This window comes from Alligator sinensis, unplaced genomic scaffold, assembly GCF_000455745.1.
Source record: "Alligator sinensis unplaced genomic scaffold, ASM45574v1 scaffold1295_1, whole genome shotgun sequence".
NCBI lineage: Eukaryota > Metazoa > Chordata > Crocodylia > Alligatoridae > Alligator > Alligator sinensis.
The window spans coordinates 2,273,455-2,292,281 of NW_005841880.1; the positions used below are offsets into that span (position 1 = coordinate 2,273,455).

The window sequence follows — 18,827 nt, forward strand, 5'->3', positions numbered from 1 at the left end:
GCAGGAAGGACGTGGATGCCATCAAGCTCTTCGTGGGGCAGATCCCCCGCAACCTGGAGGAGCGCGACCTCAAGCCGCTCTTCGAGCAGTTCGGCAAGATCTACGAGCTCACCGTGCTCAAGGACCGCTACACCGGCATGCACAAGGGTGAGCGCCGCCCCTGCCCCGCAGCATCGCCCCGGGGGGCTCGCCAGGGGCCCGTGGGGTGCCCGCTCCCTGGCCCCGGGGTGCCACGCGTGAGACCTCCCAAGACAGGGCAGAGCGGTGGGGGGGGACCCCCTTGCCCCACCTTGGGGGTCCTCCTCCCGCCCCCCGGGTGCCTTGCACCCCCCTGCCCCGCGATGCTCGGAGAAGGGGGGCAGCCCCTTGCACACGCATGCACGCAGCCCGAGCCATCGGGCACCGTTGCCATGGGAGGCGGTCGCATTCGGTCCTGCTGGAAGCCGGCGGGGGGGCCCTGAGGCTCCTCGCGTAGGCACTAATTAACCTGTGCGGCCGGCGGCAATTAGCGGCGTGGCATCGCTGTGAAATGTCTGTGCGTGGAGGTGGCGCGGGCGGGCATGGGGCCGGGGAGCCAGAGCCTGCTTCGACTCCGTTTCCCACGCAGCCGGGAAGCTGCTCGCGGGGACGCTCCGGGCGGTGGCACGAGCTGGGCCGCGCCGCGGGGGTCCCGGCGAGGCGAGGCGAGGCGAGGGGAGGGCGGGTGGGATGCTCGGACGCTGTCGGCTTTTGCCAAGCAGGCAGATGGGGGAGCTGGGTTCTCGCCGGGTCCTGCTCCCCGTGCGGGTGGGAGTGGATGTGGGGGGCATGGATTGAAGGCAGGGGGCCGCCTCTGGAGGGGGGTGGGAAGGAGCCCAGGGCTCCCCTGCTCCTTGCTGTAGCGATCCACCCAAATCCCAGCCTGCCAGTCCTTTCTGTGATGCAGGGGAGTGGGAAAAGCCATGTCACCCCCTCTGCATTCAGCTCCCCGGGCCTCGGGGCTGGCACGTGGGACACGGTGGGCCGCGGGGGGATGCAGGTGGCCCGGGCTGAGGCCGTGGAGGCTCGGCGGGCTCAGCGGAGGAAGGCCCCGCGGGCCTGGCACTGTGGCCTCAGACCTGCTCCCAGGCTGTGGCAATGCTGCAGCATTCAAACCTGCCTGACAAACACCATAATCTGCCAGTCCATTGTTTCCAGTGGATAAAGGGCTTTGCTGAGCTGCTCTTGGCTGCAGGCACCGTGGGTTGCCAACAAGTTGGGGGGAAGCTCGTTTAGCTGCCCTTGGGGTGCGGCTCGTTAGATCCGAGGCGCTCTTGGCTCGGCGCGTGGGGAGAATCCGGCTCCGTTGGGCGCAACGAAGCCACGTCTGCCCAAGCCTGCCCCCAAGGGTGCGCTCACCCCCCTGGAAAGGCTGGGAAGGGATTCAACGAGCTGTCTTCCAACGTGCCCTAGCCGCCGAAGGCCTGTTTGCTTGGCACGTCCAAAACCAGACGATAAGGGACTGCCCGTAGATACTATGGAAGCTGCCAGCGAGTAGGATGGCCCCGGGCGCCCTGGGGTGCTCTGTGACATGCTCCCGTGGTGCTGTTCGCGGGGTGGGAGGTAGATTTGGTGAGTTTAAAGGAAAGCAGAAGCTAAGCCCCCAAGGCTGTAGAGTCCCCGGGGCCACGTGCTGGTGACCAGCCAGACAGAGCCACGGGTGACAGCAGGAAAGGTGATGGGGGTGTATCCCCGCTTAGGACCTGAATGGACTCCGGAGGAACGGGGAGATCGTCTCCCACGGATTCGGCCCCGCAACCGCATCTCTCTCGCCGGCGATTTTCAGCCTGTCGTCGGTTCGGGGGCCGGCGCGCGCCTGTGTCTCTGAGCAAACCTGTTACCATCTGCCGGCAGCCAGGCTTGGAAAGGCAGAAAGGAGGTGGATGGGGCGGGAGCGTGAATCCACGGCACATTTCATTACAATCGACACGTTAAATATAGGCTGCGGGTGTAGGCTGAGGTCAGGGATCTGCCATGTGGATGTGGAAATCGGGGATGGGGGGCAGCGCCGGCATTCACCCGATCCTTGCGACATGACCTGGCTGCTGAGCGCCGGGTGCCAGCAGCAAGAAACCCGCCCCAGCTGGCGCTGACATTTGGGGAGAGGCCTGGGTGGTGCCTAGCTCTCGAGTCGTCTTTCCAGGGATGCAGGGTTGCAAGTCCAGGCTGCCAGCGGCATTTATTACCCGGTTATTTCCAAGGCTTCTGTTTCTTCTTCCTGCCCTGCTGTATGCCAAGATAAAGTTTGGGCTGCTTTCCCAGTAACAGGTTTCATGATGATGACTCTTCTCTATTATGACGTGCGCTCTTAGAAGGTGCCCGTTGAATGCACTTTACGTGGCTTAAGTGAGAACATCCCCCCCACCTCCTCCAAACAAGGGGCCAATTTTCCAAGCTGCAGAGCTGTAATGCCCTCCTTCCCTTCCTGCTCTGAGACCTGACGGACTTGCCGCAGCCGCGGGCAGCTTCCCGCCTCCCGGTAGTGCCCGTTCTCTGGTGCATCGCTTCTACGGTCGCATTAGTGGCTCGGCGCTAATGCCTCAACAACCTGTACGGGAGCCGGCGCTGCCCTGGTTCCCCTGGCATTAGTCACGATGCAGTTTTTCTATTTATGTTAATCACCGATGCATTTACATGGTAATGGCAATATTTGTCTTAAAGCCGTGCTTGCCGCGGGAGGAGAGGGGAGGTGTGTTGAGCACATGCTGCCGGGAGCGCGTGAGCGGGGAGAGCGGAAAGAAAGATCTCGGCCTGGAAGGACCCAGGCCTGGGCAAAAGGGGGTTTCTGCTGCCGGCTGGCTTTCCTGGCGGTCTCGGGGCGGAGAGGCTGTGACGCCGAGCCGAACCCCAGGGGAGGTACGGCACAGGCAGGAGGGATGGTGTCGGCGTGGGCATGCAAATAGGTGTGTGTCTTTGCGGTGGGCAGCCTCCAGCCTTGCCTGCCCCTTCTCCACCTGTGCTGTTTGCTCGGGCCTTGGGCATGCCGATAACCGAGCAACGTGGCAGCTTGGCACGCTGGGGATCTCGCAGGCCACCATCCTCTCTTGAATCCAGGAGGAAAGAAATGGGAGCAGTTGGGGGCAATCATCCCCGGTCCAGGAGCCGGGCTGAAGGCACCCATTTGCAGCAAGGCTCCTGCTTGCTGGGGTCCTGGGGGGCTGAGCTGAACAAGGCTGGATCCTTTCGGCAGGGAAGGTGCTGCACGGAAAGGTGTTATGAGCCTGTCTACGACGGAGGTCCCGATGGCTGGAAACCCTCCACGATCCTGCTCTGGAGAAGTGTGGGGGGCATTAACTTCAGCAGGCCTCTATTCTCCCCCTCGCTCTTGTGGTTGCTTGCCCTTCCTCCCTTCTGCCCCGAGCTCCCGGGCCTGGCTGCAGGCTGCAAAACACCCAGCGCCTGCCCGAGTCCCCCTTATCTCGTTGGGAGGTTTAATGAACTAATTGCTGTATGCATGGTGCCTGGCGGCTCCAGCACGGCTAGGTGCTGTCGGCCGGGGAAGTACGGGATCAGGATGAATCGACCCTCGCACAGCCACGTCTAATGGGCGCCTTCGTGCTACGGCTTGGACGTGGCCTCTGCCCTCTTTCTTCGTCTCAGCCGGGGCTGAGGGATCCTGCAGGAGGCTCTCGCAGCCTGGCTTTGCCCTCTTCTTCCAGCTCCCGCAAGAACCGGCGAGTGGACCGGGGATGGTTCTCGCTTTCCCGGGGTGCCTGGCTGCTTCCCGGGTCTCTCCAGCCCGCTGGGTGTTTGGGGGCTATCCCAGCTGGTGAGTGGGCCCCGGGCAAGTGCAGTCCGGATGCAGCCGTGTTCAGCTTCTTCCACCCACGGGCCAGCGCGGAGCCAAGAGTGGCAGGGCTTGGCCAAGCTGTCTATTTTGGAGGTGAATTTAAGACATTGAGGAGTTGTTGAGGACAAATATTCAGACCTGGGGATATCTTCTTCCCCGTCCTCCACTCGGGCCTGCCTTCGCCCAGCTGGGCTGGGGGAATTGCCGGTCTTTCCAACACCGATGCCACCCAGGTGGGGTTGGAGAAAAGCAGAGGATCCCACAGCCGCCAGCGTTCCCCGCTGCCTCCCGGGTCTCAGCAAGGTGAGGGGACGTGGTGGGAGCCGTGGTTTCGCCCTGCCACCCGCGTTAGCAACGATGGGGGACGTTTCCTGGGATCCCACGTCGAGCAATTCCCGCCCGTTCACACCTTCGCGCACGTCCCACCCCGGCGTGGGTCGGGGACAGTGGGAGATGGCTCTCTTCTCAGATCCGGAGGTGGTCAGGCCAGAGAAAGCATGCAGGAGCCTGAGAGACCTGCCACCCCCAGACATGTGGGGTCCCCGAGTCGGGGTGGAGGAACTGCCCTGCCCCTGCCCTGCATGAGCTTTCCCACGGCTTTGTTGCACCGTCGGGGGGGAAGACATGGGTCTAACAAAGGCATAGGCGAGAGGGGCGATGCATCTGGCATCCTATGGCTGGTGGCAGGGCATTAAATCGCGAGTTAGTTTGCAGCAGGTACAATCTCTCGAAGGACAAGGGAGGATTGTTGCTCTGTGACTAGGCCAGCGATTCTCAGCCAGGACGCGCCGCGCGATCCTTTTAAGGGTGCCTTGCCATAGTAGCGCCGTTGAGTACGCAAATGCCCGCGCACCTTTCTCGAGATAAACTCGGAGATTTTAGATAGGAACCGTCGAAACGTTGTTGCTCTGTCAAGTCTGCCTGAGGCCTTTGCAAGAGGAGAATTGCTTTGGTATTGTTATTTTTTTGTAGTCGAGAAAGGAGCCAAAGCTCTGAGCTGGCATTTTCCAAAGGGGGTTGAGAGCCGCTGAAGGAGGCATTGAGGAGGTTGCGAGCCCCTGACCCCATCCCTGCCTGTATTTTCGGTGAGGATCGATGCAGGATTGACACCTGGAAGAACTCAAGATCTGGTCCAAGTCTGAGGAGCAGCAATACGTGGATGGGTGCGAGCATCTGGTTCGGGGCATGGGGCCGGGAGAAGCCCGCTGGACCACCAGGTCCAGGCTCCGGCATTTCCAGGCCACGGTTTGCTCCAAAATCCCCACGTCCAAGTACAAGGCACAAAACTCGAGACACGGAGACCACCTTCCAGCGCGGCATAGGCAAAGACGGGGCTGAGGGCACGGCCACTGCCAGGACAGGGAAGGAATTGGGTAATAGCCCCTCCGAGCATCCTGGGGACGGGGCGATGCTCCGCTCCCCATTCCTTGCCGGGCTGTCTGCAGGGAAGACTTCCTCCCCATGCCCCATGCGTGGCAGCGAGCGTTACATTTGCCACTGGATATTTGAACCCGCAGGTAACAAGGACCCTGCGCCTGGGTGTCGGGGCTGGATCCTGCTTCCGCTGAAGCTCCTGGCAAAACTCCCGCTGACCTCGGTGCCTCCAATCCTCCGCTTGCCATTCCTCTTTGGCCATTTCCTCCCCATCGAATTACCGGGGGCTGATTGGATTGCAGCCTGCTTAGCCGCATAGTTGCTTTTTAAAATCTCCTTTGCTCGATATTAAAAATAGCCCCAGGCCTGGACCCAGGATGCCATTCGGAGCGTGCCCAGCGGTGGAGGCCGGGCGCGGCGAAGGATGCCCGGTCCGAGCAGGCTGCTCCCACCTGTGGTTGCAAAGTGGACGGCAGTGACTTGCAGGCAGGGAGACAGAGGTACATAGGATGGGGGCGGGGAGCAGGCTAAGTCATCGCTGCAATGAAGCCCTGGTCCAGCGATTGTGCTTTCCGCTCCCCGCCACAGCGGTGGAAGAGAAACCCCTGACCCGCGGGCGATCTGCTCGCGCACGCTCACCTCGGATAACATGGGGCTCGTTCTTATGGTTTTGGAGACTCCCCATCTTGATCCGTCTCGTGCAGCACAAGCACGCATGAAAAAGCTGCCAAATCTGCCTGTATCTCTCTTGCGATGCTCGCCCGGGCTTGGGGGAGGGGAGGAACAAACAGATGTCTTTCACCCTCCGAGCAGGGGCGTGCAGGGAGAAAAAAAAGCTTTTTAATGCTGTGCCGGAGCAGCAGGATGAGAAGAAAAAAAACTCCAGTGTGTTTGGATTACAGGGGAGAGCAGGGAGCTGGCCTGGAAAATATCCCACCCAGCCCCATCTCCTGGCTGCGATGGCTCCCCTAAAATGCCCCAAACTGGGAGATCCGAAATGCAAACAAGAGTCCGGCTGGTTTTTGTAGTGAAAGCGTGTTTTTTTTAGCAAGAGGCCGAGTGCTTTGCAGGTGATCTTTTTGGCTGGACAGTTGGGAGACAGAGCCAGGCTTTTGGGTATCAAGTCTCCTCCTTCAGGGCCTGTACAACGGATGGGATAACACCCGCAAAACTACTTGCCTCTTGCATTTGTCCCGGACCGTTGTCTTTCCTGCCTAGCGCGGGCGGCTGTTCCCGATGATCTTCCACAATCCCATCCAGCCCCTCAGTCTATGAACCCACCAGCCGGGGTGGATGCTCGCGATCGGGCCGGCGTGCGCTTCTGCAAGCTTCTCTTTGCAGCGCTCGGCACCTGTGGCAGCTCATCCCTACCGCGCCGGGCCAGGCGACCGCTGGGACCCGCTCTGCCACTGTCTGCCTGGTGCTGGTGTGGATGAGTTTGAACCTGGCACAGCTCCCCGTCCCCGCGCGCCCACCCTTAACTGCTGCCTTGTCCCCCTACGCGCCTCCAAGCTGGCGCGGGGGCACAGCGGTAGGGCAATGGCTGGAAGGTTTCTCTGTCCGCTGCGCTGCCCGCGTGTCTCCTGTGGATTAACAAGGGCTTGAATTTTCTGGGCCCCTCTCGCCAGTGCTGACCAGTGAAATGCTGGAGAAATAACCGCACACTGGTTGCACGTGCCAAGGGGAAGAGCAGCGCCTGGATCTGAAGCCAGCGGGCCCCTGGGTGCTCGCCCTGTCCCTGAGCCCCTTGGGAGTTTGGGCATTGCAGATTCACATGGGTGGGGTGTGCTCAGTGCCATCCCCCTGCCTCATTGTACACAAGGCTTGTGCTCCCAAGCACCTACCTCCATGTTAATAATGGGACTCGGGTTCCTAAATCACTTCGGCACTGTTGAAAATTGAACCTGCGCTCAGAGCTGTGGCTGGGTTGTCCAGGATCCCAAGAGACGAGTACGTCCGTCTTTCTGCTGGTCCCGTGACATTTAGGTCTATTAGCTGGGAAGCCAGAGTCTCGACGTGGTGCATCTCATCTCCCATTCTCTGTCTGGGCAATGAAGGCTCTTAATTGCCTGTCGGAGAAGTTTAATATTCACACGCTATTTTTTTTCTAGCAAGAGCTGCAGGGTCAGGTATATTTACTTGGCGGAGGCAGCGTATTGAAGGAGGCTTTGTCTTGGGACCACGCAGGGGATAAGGGAGCTCTCCAGTGGGAAATGTCCTGCGCTCTTCGCTTCGGGTTGGGATAGAAACGGGGGGTCGTGATACGAGGCTGAATGAGCCGAGTCCTGCCGCCCTTGCTCGCCCGAGCTGGAATTGTTTGCACCCGAATGCAAGAGAGCAGAGCGAAGGGTGGCGAGGCACGTGAGCTTGGTGGGATTGGGTCCCTTCTCCGGGCCGAGCGCATCCAGATTGCTCTGGCACAGAGATGTGTCCGGGAGGGCCAGCTCTGCCTTCGCTTTGTGACACAATTTGGCCCACAGTGAGCCGCCGGAGGGACGGAAAGGGTGGAGGGAACGCGCATCTGGAGTCTCTTCCCGGACTCGTGACATGGGGCTGGCGGTCCTGGGCTCCCTGCCCTTCCCTGCGGGACGACTCCACAACCAGCCAGTTCCTCGGTGTTGTCCCGTTGCTCCATCCCTGAATCCCGTTGCTCCATCCCTGAAACAATTCATAGGGTCACAGACAAGGAGGGTTGAAGGGACCTCAGGGGGTCCCATCTAGCCCACCCGCCTGCTCCAAGCAGGACCAGCCCCAACTACATCACCCCAGCCAAGGCTTTGTCTACCCCGGTCTTCAAAACCTCCAAGGATGGAAATTGCACTGCCTCTTTGGGTAACCTGTTCTAGTGTTTTCCTAGGGATAATTTTTTTCCTAATATCCAACCTAACCTTCCCTTGCTGCAACTTGAGCCCATTGCTCCTTGCCCTGTCTGCCGCGCTGAGACCAGCCCAGCTCCATCCTCTTTGCAGCCCCCCTGCAAGGAGGTGAAGGCTGCTATTCAATCTCCCCTCAGTCTCCTCTTCTGTAGGCTAAATAATTCCCCCCCGCTTTGCCCTGATGCCTTTTAAATCCATAGAGGCGACCCCCACCTCTTCCCAGGATTTTGGGCAGAGACATCGGTCCAGTCTTAATTGAGACCGTCAAGATCTGCCCCGTATTTTGACCGCTCGATACAGCCTCAGGAGCGTTCATGTTCGGGTTGCTCAGTGTTTCCACCCAAGCGCGTGTGTCGGGGTAGCGGGACGGAGGCAGGGAGCAGGGAACCGAGGCTGTTCTGGCCAGGGGTCCTGGCTTCCTTTTCCCCCGGGACATGATGCTTCTTAACCTAAAGTCTGGCCGTGGCCCACTTGCATCTAAACCCCTGGCCCTGCTGCTGATTTCCAAGCCTCCTTCCCTGACTTTCAGGCCAGTTTGACCATCGGATGCATTCGTTTGCATTTTGCCTTGGCTCCGGTGGGCTTTGGATTGGGCCCCTTGGTCCTGCCGTGTTGCTCCTCCGGAGTGCTTCTTCCCTGGAGTTCACAGCACAGCCCAATTTAGCAACATCTGTGCTTCTCATTAACAAGCCCTCACCCCCCACTTCATTGCAGGTAATGAATAAAGATGTTAAATAAAAACCTAGGCCTGACAGCAGCACTGCCTCTGCCCTGCTCCTCTCTGCGCTCGGTCCGGGGGCTCGGAGCAGCGGGCCGCGGGCTGGGTGGAGGATGGGGAAGTCCCGTAGCCCAGGGACCAGAGATGCACGCTGCCGTTGCGGCTGCATGGGGAGGAGGCGAGCTGGCCCTTGCGCATCTAATTTGGCGTTTGCTGTCTCCCCCGCAGGCTGCGCGTTTCTCACGTACTGTGCCAGAGACTCTGCCATCAAAGCCCAGACTGCGCTCCACGAACAGAAGACTTTGCCAGGGGTAAGGCCCGACGGGGAACGAATGATGCTCTGTGGGTTTGTCGGGTTGGGCCGGGACCACGCACCCAAGAGGCCGGTTGGAGCAGGGAACGGGGGCCAAACCTGTGGGGTCAGTTCCTGGGCTTGCTGGCGTGGCTGTGTGTCCTCGAACACATCACTTTGCTGCTCTGGGCTTCAGTTCCTCTGTCTGTAAAATAGGCTCCGGTGCTGTTTGCCCCCATCGCCTTGCTCCCGGCAAGCTGACAGGTAGGAGATGTAGCCCAAGAGGCTGGTACTGTCTCTAGGGCGGTAGCGACACATCGCGCTCAATAAATAGTCATCAATGGGGCAATGGCTAGAGCTGGGAGGGGTATCAAGTGGGGTTCCCCAGGGTCCCGTATCATTTAATATATTTACATTAATGATTTGGATGATTGGACGGGGTGCAGTGCATGCTTGGCAAATTTGTGGCTGCACCACGCTGGGTGGAGCTGCAGGCACTCCAGAAAGGCAGGGTTAGGATCCAGACCGACCCAGGTATACTGGAGAAATGTTCCTCAATCGATCAGATGAAGTTCAGCCAGGACAAGTGCAACGTCCTGCACTTGGGACGAAATAACCGCACGCATAGATATGGAGTGGGGGTGCGTGGCTGACTGCAGCACTGCGGAGCAGGCCCGGGAGGTTACAGTAGACCGTAAGCTGAATATGAGCCAAGAGCGTGCTCTTGTTGCCAAAGGCCAACAAGCTGCCTGGGTTGTATTCGCGGGAGAGTCGCTTGCAGGTCAAGGGAAGGGATGATTCCCCTCTATTCAGCCCTGGTGAGGCCTCACCTGGAGTCCCGTGTCTAGTTTTGGGGACTTCACGAAGGATGTGGACAGATTGGAGAGTCCAAGTGCAGAGGAACACAAGTAGAGCCGTGGGGAAACGAGGCTTATGAGGACACGTTGGAAGAAGTAGGGTGATTTGGGCTAGAGAAGAGAAGACCGAGGGGGCATTTGAGATGCCTGAAGGGTGATTACAGAGGATGGAGATGGGCTTTTGTCCAGGGCTGCAGGGGACAGGATGAGGAGCGATGGGCCTTAAGCTTCAGTGGGGAAAATTGAGGTTGGAGAGGAGGAATTTCCTGACCATGAGGGTGGTCAAGCATTGGAAAAAGTAGCCCTGTGAATTTAGATGGACGCTTGTCTGGGCTAGGTTTAGTCGGGGATGACCCTGCCTGGAGCAGGGGGCTGGATGAGATGGGATCTTGCGAGGTTCCTTCCCGCCCGACTTCCCTATCATCCCAATGCAAGAGGCTGAGACCTCTCCCCGAAGGCCCAGGACTTGTTTGCACAGCAGCGCCTGCGCCTTGCACGTCTCCTCGCAGCCCCCAAATGACTGCGAGCGCCGTTCCCGACCGGGGCTTGGCCCTGCAGGGCAGTGGTCCAGACTGGCCCCATCAAGGAGGTTGTTCCCTGTGCCAGCCCTTTGCCTGGTGGCAGGAGAAGCAAGGCTGGGCTTGCATCCTCTCTGCACCCGGGGTCTGAGCAAGCCGGGGGCAGGACTCGGGGACTTAGGAGCTCACAGAGAGCTAGAGTAATTATTAACACCATCCTTAACCACCTGCCCCCTTTGACCCCTTCCGGCCCCAAAACCTTCCCTAACCGCCGCCCAGCCCCCTGCTTTGTGCTGCTCATTTTCTGCGTGGGCTGGTGTTTGCTTTTCAGGGCAGAAAGGCGCACGTGATTTAATTACAGCCTAATGGAGGCTCTTTGGGAAGCTGCGTTCGCCCGACTTGGCGGTGGCTGGTCCAGGTTATTTTAGGGCATGGAGGAGAGTGCAGAGAAAGAGCTGCTTGAATCTCATTTGACTTAATTGTCTTTGGGGATAGGCCCGGCTGCGCCGGAGAAGGACGTACAGGCTTCCAGAGGCATGAGGCAGCTGGGGGACGTCTGCTCCGGGAAGCCAGCAGGACTTAGGCACCTTGGGGAAATGTTACCCCCTGTCTCTGTTGTGAAGCAACTCAGCCATGTCAGCAGGCAGAAGCCTTTGCCGCTTGGGGCCGGAGGTGTTAGGTGCCTCTCGACATGCACCACTCGCAGGTTGTCAGCGCAGAAACCAGGGATTAGGATGGTCCACGGAGAACACATTGGCTTCTCCGCCTCCTAATCCAGACATCTTGGCCCAGCGGGGAGGTTGCACCGTGGCTTGGTGGGGTAGAGCAATCGTTCAGATGAACGGAGGCTCCAGGCCTGGTGCTTCCAACAGCAGGGCATTAAAACATCACGCCCTGAACCAACAGCTCATCCAGAAGCTTCGCACGGCGGACGTGAGACACGGACACGGTGACAACCGTCCCCTGGGGCTCAGGGCTTTTGTCCTTCTGCCATGGGCCCAAGACGCTGCCCCTTTTGCTGCCCGTTGCTCATGACTGGCGTTGCAAGTGGTGGCTGCAGTAAAGAGGACAAGGTCCTCTCTGCATCGCAAGCTAGCATGGCTCATGGTGTCCATGTAGGGTACCTTGGACTTGAACCTGTGCCCAGGGCCACCTGCTGCAGTGTTGAAAGAGAGAGGCTGGGATCATATAAGTGACTGAGAAGGAACAAGGGAGCTTTTCCCCTCCAGAGGTTTCTGGTTACAGGCCGGATTGTGGCTGGATTTTTATCATCCGATGGGCATTTATTGGCATGTGCATGCTTCAGTGGGGGGGCTGCAGCACCCGCGTGTGCATGCACCAGACTGGGCAGCAGCACACGGCTGGGGAGTGTGTCACCGTGGTTGTCAGCGTGGGCGTCTTTGGGAGGACTTGGTCCTGTGAGTGTGTTGGCTTTGCTGCATTTTGCAGGGGACCACTGCCCACATCTCAAAAGCAGCCACCGCGGGTGCCATTTATTGCTTCCCTACGTTGGCTGTGTCAGCACAGAGAGCGATATTGGGGGTTCACGACCATGGGCTGGGGGCTCGACAAAGGTTGGATGCCAAAGGGAATCGGCAGCGTGACCCGGGGGCTCCAGCGCACTGCCTCTCCGGTATAACGCCCTGGCAGCCGGTCTGACTGCACGAGAGAAATGCAACCCTTTCAAGGCAGATAAGGTTCAGCTCCATTTCCTGGCTTGTCCTTGGCTCGACGGGGTAGCGTCTTACAGACCCTCCTGCCTTGAACGACCCAACCACGATGACGTCTCAGTCCCTGGAGGGCAAAGGTGTCTTGTTAGGACCACATTTGCTGACCCAGGTTTTCTCTGTCCCTCCGGGGCTCTTGAAATCTCAAACCAGCACCTTCCAGCTTAGCCAGGGTGGGCTCGTTGCCCCTCAGCCCGACACCATCCGCCGGACAAGAGCACCATTCGGAGAGCTGTGGACTGGCAGGTGGACAAAAGTTCATCTTTCTGGGCACGGGGTTCCTGAAGGATCTGCATTTATGCTTAAGGCAGCCCAGGCCTAGATGGGGCGATGAAAAGCAGGGCAAGGTGCTGGAGGAAGCAGTGGCGGGGCGGTTAGCTCCGATGGAGACATCTGTTAAGAGACGGGCGAAGAGGCCCCTGATTGCATTCGGGGTCTGGAGTGCATGGAGAGGGATGGAGATCGCCACGGCTGATCCTGGCCCCAGAGCCCTTGGACACAGCAGCTGCGGACGTACGCCTACTCCCTCCTTGGCAGAGTGGGTAAGGTTCACCCTCTGTCCGCCTGCCATCTCCACCAGGTCAGCGCAGCTGTGCCCTGCAAGGGTTGGCTGCCGACTTCCCGCTCCTCATCCCCAACGGGGAAACCGCAGAGCCAAGAGGGAATCTTTCCTGCAAAATCCAAGATCATCCAAGGATCGAAATGGGCAGCAGCTCCATTCCCTTCCCACGAGCAGCTTGCTGGCCTGGGTAGCGGTGGTCTAGCAGCATCTCTCTAGCACTGGAAGGAGACGGGAGCTTTGGATCCGAGCAGCAGAGAATCCAGCCCCGAAGCTACCGAACTCCTCCGGTGCCGGCCCGCATGTAGGAGCAATGCACGTCCCCCCCTCCCTGCTCCCCGGAGCGCTTATCCCTGGCTGGTTGAGGTGATATTATATCTCAATAACCCATGCCTTTTATTTTGTGACTGTGCCCGGGCTTCTGAAAGGAACCGGAGAGGTTATTAATGACATGCAGTGATCACACGCCCAAGTTAAAGCCTCTCACTAAGTGAAATTTGAAGGAAAAGGAGCCAGCTTTTCAATATTTCGCAGAAACGCTTTGTGTCTCTTTTCATTTGCAGCCAGACAGTTGCAAATTGCATAAAATTGCTCCTGAAGAAGAAGAGGGGAAGGGGAGGGGGAAAGCGTGGCTCTCCTGGCAAGGTACAGTTACAGTTTTATTTCTATGCAGAACAAAGCAGGGCCTTGCTGAAAGGTAGACAAGTGGCAGAAATTGGTATCGATCCGGACTGGGACCCGGGGCGGGTTTCAGAGCAGCGGCGGGGGCACGGAGACGTGGGGGAAACTCGCGGCCACGGCAAGGACAAGGAACGTGGGGCTGGAAAATTACTGGGAGCCGCAGAGAGCTCCTGGGCATGCACCAGGGGGTGAGAGGCAGCAGAGCCAGCTGCCGCGGATGGGCACGAGGAGCCGGGCAGCGACGCAGCAGCAGTGCCGCAGGGCAGGGACAGGGGCTCGGCTTCGCCCCTCCCTCCTGGTCTCACCCCACGGGCGAGAGCAACACTAGGCCTGTCTCTCAGGGCCACGATGCACCCGGCTTAGCGGAGATCCAGGAGGAGCTGGTGGCTCGGGGACGGGGTGAGGAGTCGGTAACCTCTGGGGCTGCCCCCTCCATGTACGTCCTGCTGAGCTTCTCAGGCGTGGGAGGTGAGACTGGACTGCAGGGGGGCTCTGCAGATGATCCTGTCGACCTGGTGGCAGGGCAGAGGCGGGGGGGAGCCTGTGCTGCCTTCTGCTGTCCCCATCCCTGGGCTCGGAGAGACCAGACACCAGGTGAGATGCATCAGCAGAAGGGCAGAGGATGCAGGGAGCGCGCTAGGGCAGCCCCACGGCACGAGGACACCGGGTCCAAGGCAGGTCCGGAGCGAGTAGGGACGGCCGCCCCCTTCACCGGTGACCTGGGCACGGGGGGTGGCAGAGATACCCGGAGCGAAAGACGGACAGGAGCTCCCCTGCGCGGCCTGGAAGCGCGCACACGTGCGCTCCACGCGGGCACGGGAGCGCCGGGGCCCGGCCCTCGCGGCTCCCCACGCGCTCACGCTTCCCCGCGGCACGGAGCGTAGGCGCGGCCCCCAGATGCCGGCAGCCTCGCGCCCACGCGCGCGAACGCACCCCACGCGCGTTCCTCTCCAAAGACGCCCACGCTGCCAACCGCGGTGACATGCTCCCCAGCCGTGTGCTGCTGCCCAGCCTGGTGCGTGCACGCGCGGATGCTGCGGCCCCCTGCCCGAGCGTGCACGTGCCAAGGGTGGACCCTGGCAGGGCATTTCCTATGGCCCAGGCTTTTTTTTTTTGCTTTTTTTTATTTTTTATCCCCCCCTTGTGTGTTGTTGTCACAGGAGGTTTTTTTCTATCTCTGTGTTTGCATCGCTCTGAACCAGAAGCTGCAGCAGCCTGGCTGTCAGGAAGTGAGCGGCACCGTTAGCGGTTGCCATGGGAACTGGGAGTTAATTAAGGCCTGTATGGAGAGCCCTGGGTGGAGAGGTCCCCATCACAGCCTAGTTCTGAGCCACACAACCACCGGCCTCCTGTTTCTCAACCACAAAAGAACATTAAATTAGCAGAGACCCCTCTCTCCCCAATCACTGTAATTAAGTCGCAGTGGGGGCGGGGGGGACCGCGTAACAGGTGCGGCTGCATCTCCCAGCCCTTCCAGCTGAGCTCATCGGAGAACATCGGGTACCTCCGCCGAATTTCCTCGCCTCGGGCTGCCCGCGTGGCGCCGTCCTTGCAGAGATAGCGGGGGTTTCCGTTCCCCCTCCCAGCCTTGGCAAAAGCCCCTCTTGCCCCAAAGCCGTCTGTGCCCATCCCCGAGACCGGGCATCTGGGCTCCAGACGGTGATGCTCGATAGACCGGAGGAGAGCCGGGGCTGGGCCAGTCATCCAGGCGGGAGCCCAGGGGGCTTTCGAATTTCCCGAATTAAAGCAAGGAGTCGGTGCAGGCGACGGGCTCATGCTTCATCAGCTGGCAGAGGGAAATGGGATGCCGCGCGGGGCTAGCTCGGTTCTCGTCATCCATCCCTGGCACATCTCGAAGGAGCATCCCCAGCTCTCTTTGGCGCCGCTAAGATAGGACGCGGGGGTGACTCCTGGCACCAAATGTTGCACCTGTGGGACGTGGGCAGTGGGTGGGTGGCTGCGGAGGGGGAGAGCTGAGAAACCTCCTGCAGGAAGCTGCTCTGCTGGGCATTTCATCAAAAAAACCAAAAAACCCTTTCCTGACTACCTGCAGGAGGCTCGGATGTGGAGGTAATACCTTGGCCCCAGATCTCCCATCGCCTGATGCCTCGCTGCTGTTGAGCAAGAGCCGGGGGTATCTCAGGTCCCAAAGTGGATGCAAGAGCTCTTCCATGCCGCGGTGCTGCCAAATGCAGGTGCTGTCCCCGGCACCTCTCTTCTCCCCTCGATCCCCGTGGTGGGGGGTGACCTTCATACACCCCAAAAAGAAGAAAGGGGACTGCTACCTCTCCAGACTGCAGCTGAGCTCAGGGGCCAAAAGGACTTTTCCACTAAGGTATCAGGACCAGAAGAGCCCGGAGCAAAGGACCACCGCCCTGGGTTGCATCTGAGACCAAGCGCTGCAGCCCCAGCTGAGATCTGGGTTTGGCGAATGCCCCAAACTTCAAATACCAGCAGCGCAGGAGGTGTCGAGGGAGCTCAGGGGATGCGGGACACGGCTGATCCCGGACCCAGCACCCTCGAGTGATCTATTTTGGGTGCCCCAGGAGATGGCTCAAGAGAGGGTCTGGCTCCAGACCTCCTTGGGGCATCTTCCGGCCAAAGGGTCGTTCGGCTGCGTCTTAACCAACCTGCTTTCACCGAGTCCTGAGCTGCCAGTCCCCAAAGAGCAAGGCTCCCTTCTGGGCTGTCTCCTGCCAGTCGTCGTGCAGGGTGGAGCGAGGCCCGGTCGAGGAGGCGGGCGGCCAGGACTCCTGGGGTCTGTGGCCGGTTCTGCTGCAGGGACCTGGGGCACGTCCCGTGCCTCAGGTGCCCCCTCTGTAAAATGGGGTGATGATACTTTCCTGTAGCAGGAAGACATGGGGCTGGGAGGGGACATTCTTGAATACTCCTGGAGGGACCAGAGCAATGCTCATGGCTGAACCGGCAGCCTGATGGCTTCAGAGGAGGTGCCACGGGCAGAATGAGCTCCACTCACACCCCTGGGGACAGTCGGGACTGATACACCGTGCTTGTGCCCTGCCTCTCCACCCTCCATCATAGAAATCATGGAAAATGTGGGTGGGCAGGGAGCTCAGGAGGTCACATCTAGTGCAACCTCCTGCTCCAAGCAGGACCAGCCCCAACTACAACATCCCAGCCACGGCTTTGTGTAGCTGGGTCTTAAAAACCTCCAAGGATGGAGAGCCCACAGCCACAGCCAGGGCCCCACTGGAGCCACCTCCCAGGCAAGTGGGTCCCCATCCTCGGGCATTTTGCTGGGCTGCGAAGCGGGGCTCTGGGCAGATGGGCAGGCGCGACCAAGCCACGCTGGCTGCTGCCCGGGTCTCCGAATGCTCTTCGTTCCTCCCGAAGCCGGTCTCCCAGGAGCCAGTGCCCGCGGCGCGCGTGTGCCTGTGTGCGAGTGCATGCGCAAACACCCGTGTCTGCCTCTGACCCACTTAACGCTACCGGGTTACCCGGGTCGCACCAGAGGGGCTGTTCTACATCACTTACGCTTAATTAATAGAGAACAAGCCCTCCTGGCCCCTGGGGCCTGGCTCCCTCCCTCCCTCCCGCTCCGCAGCCCGGGGGTTTCCAGCACGAAGGCGCAGGAGGCAGGCAGGGATGGCTCCTGTCTCAGCGGGAGAAGGCAGCTTTGGGGGGCTGCTCACCCCCAAGAAAGCTCCAGGAGCAATGATGCCTTTGAGTGGCAAATGCTCAGCCTCTTGCTCGCCGCTGGGGACAAGATCCTGTGCATGCGAGCCCATGCTCCGGGGGTTTGCTCTTGGGAAGGCAGTGAGGGACCCCCGAGGGGACATCGGACCTCTTTGGACTGAATGGCCATTCTCCCAGTGCTGGGCATCTGCAATCCCCTGTCTGCCCCCGTGCCTGGAAAGGGCCTGATGGCACTTGGCTCCTGCCAGCCTCCAGCAGGCCTCTCCTTGCTGGGCAAGGACGCGCGTCTTGAGAAAGGGTCGGGAGCCAAGGAAGTGGGGGTGATAGTGATTTGGAAGTGAAGCACCCACACTCACACCCATGCCTGCGAGATGGACAGAAGAGACCGACAGACCGAGCGACGTCCCGTCCCTGGGAGCATACTAGCCGGCCGTGGCAGTGCCATCGCTGCCTGCCAGTCATGCCAGGTAGGGCACTTCACAAAGTGCCTTAGGGGGTTTGCCGGGGGGTGCGGCCCTCGCTGGCCCGGCAGCACATGCAAAATGTTAATGTGAGAGTCTTCAGAAATGAACAAATAGGTTAATTTTTAATGCTCATCTAAATAATTTAATGAGGAAAATCAAGCTCGGGCGGCCAGGCGGGCTCAGCTTCGTAAATCATTAGCAGAAGTCCCCGGAGCGACGTGTGCGTGTGTGCGTGCACAGGACATGCATGTGCACGGGTGTGCGGCATGAGCATGCGGGCATGCATCTATGTGCCTGGGTGGTTCCTGCATTCATGTCCAGGTGTATGCGTGGCACACCTGTGTGCTTCTCTGCATGCATGATGTCCGCACTGCCTGCGTGCATGGGCCCCTGCACCCAGTGGAGCATAAATGAACCTGGCTGCCCATGTCCGTGGGCCTCGGCGTGTGCACACGGATGTTCCCCAATGCAGCGGGACACGGCAGCTGCAGAATGACAGAGCTTTTGTCCTCCTAGCTCTTGCCCTTCTCACTGGGTGGCCAAGTCACCCCCCCCAGCACTAGGCCTCAGTGCGTCCCTCTGTAAAATGGGGTTAGTGATGCTCACCCACCATTGCCAAGGGCTGTGATGCGAGTACTAGGCTGAAGCGTGGGTTGTTCCTTTGACTGGCAATGGTGGAAGTCCCCACGAGGCCCTGCTGTCTCGGTCTACCAGGGGACTTCTGCCATGAATGTGGTGCAGGCTGGAAGCATTAAGCTCTCCGGCTGCTCGAAGAGGCTCTCGGCCTTCTCCATTTCCACCCACGTCTCCTATCGCGGCGAAGGGGAAGCCAGGCTACCAGGTCCCCTCGTCACCGCTGCGCCGCGGGACTGGGCTGGCTGGAGAGGGTGGAAGCAGGAAACGTGGCTGTTGCAACCCCCCTCGAGCTTATGAGCGCCCGTGCAGGGGGGCCGCGTGTCCCGTGGTCAGGCTGGCTGTGGCTGCAGCCCCGTGCCCGCGAAAGCAGGTGCCGCCGGTGTGCCGGGCTGAGGATGAGACGGGCCCGTGGCCGCGTGGCGGTCGGCAGGGGGGGGCAATCCACGCTTGCTCCATCACCGGCACCTGGGGGGGCCGACCTGCCTCTGGGGTCTGAGACGTGGCACTGCTGGAGAGATTGCCGGGGCCGGTTCGGGGGAGGCGCGCCGCCTTGCTGGACCCGGCGAGACGTCCCTCCGGGATGCGCGGTGCCCGGCGGGGAGAAGGGGGCTCGGACCGCGGGGGGTCGCTGGGAAGCCGTGGGGGGGGTCTCTCCTGCCC

General features: G+C 60.2%; 1 protein-coding gene across 2 annotated transcripts in view; it reads left to right on the forward strand.

Annotated features, from left to right (window-relative positions):
* The first annotated feature begins 8 nt into the window (after positions 1 to 8).
* Positions 9 to 18,827, forward strand: part of CELF5 (CUGBP Elav-like family member 5) — a 41,215-nt gene continuing 22,396 nt past the window's right edge. The window contains exons 1-2 of one of the 2 annotated variants that reach the window (XM_014528008.2): positions 9 to 147; positions 9,005 to 9,087. In XM_014528008.2, coding sequence (XP_014383494.1) covers positions 138 to 147; positions 9,005 to 9,087 — 93 coding nt within the window. In that variant the 5' untranslated portion in view covers positions 9 to 137. The remainder of the gene's footprint in view (positions 148 to 9,004; positions 9,088 to 18,827) is intronic. The other variant, XM_025196468.1, reaches the window with a different exon arrangement.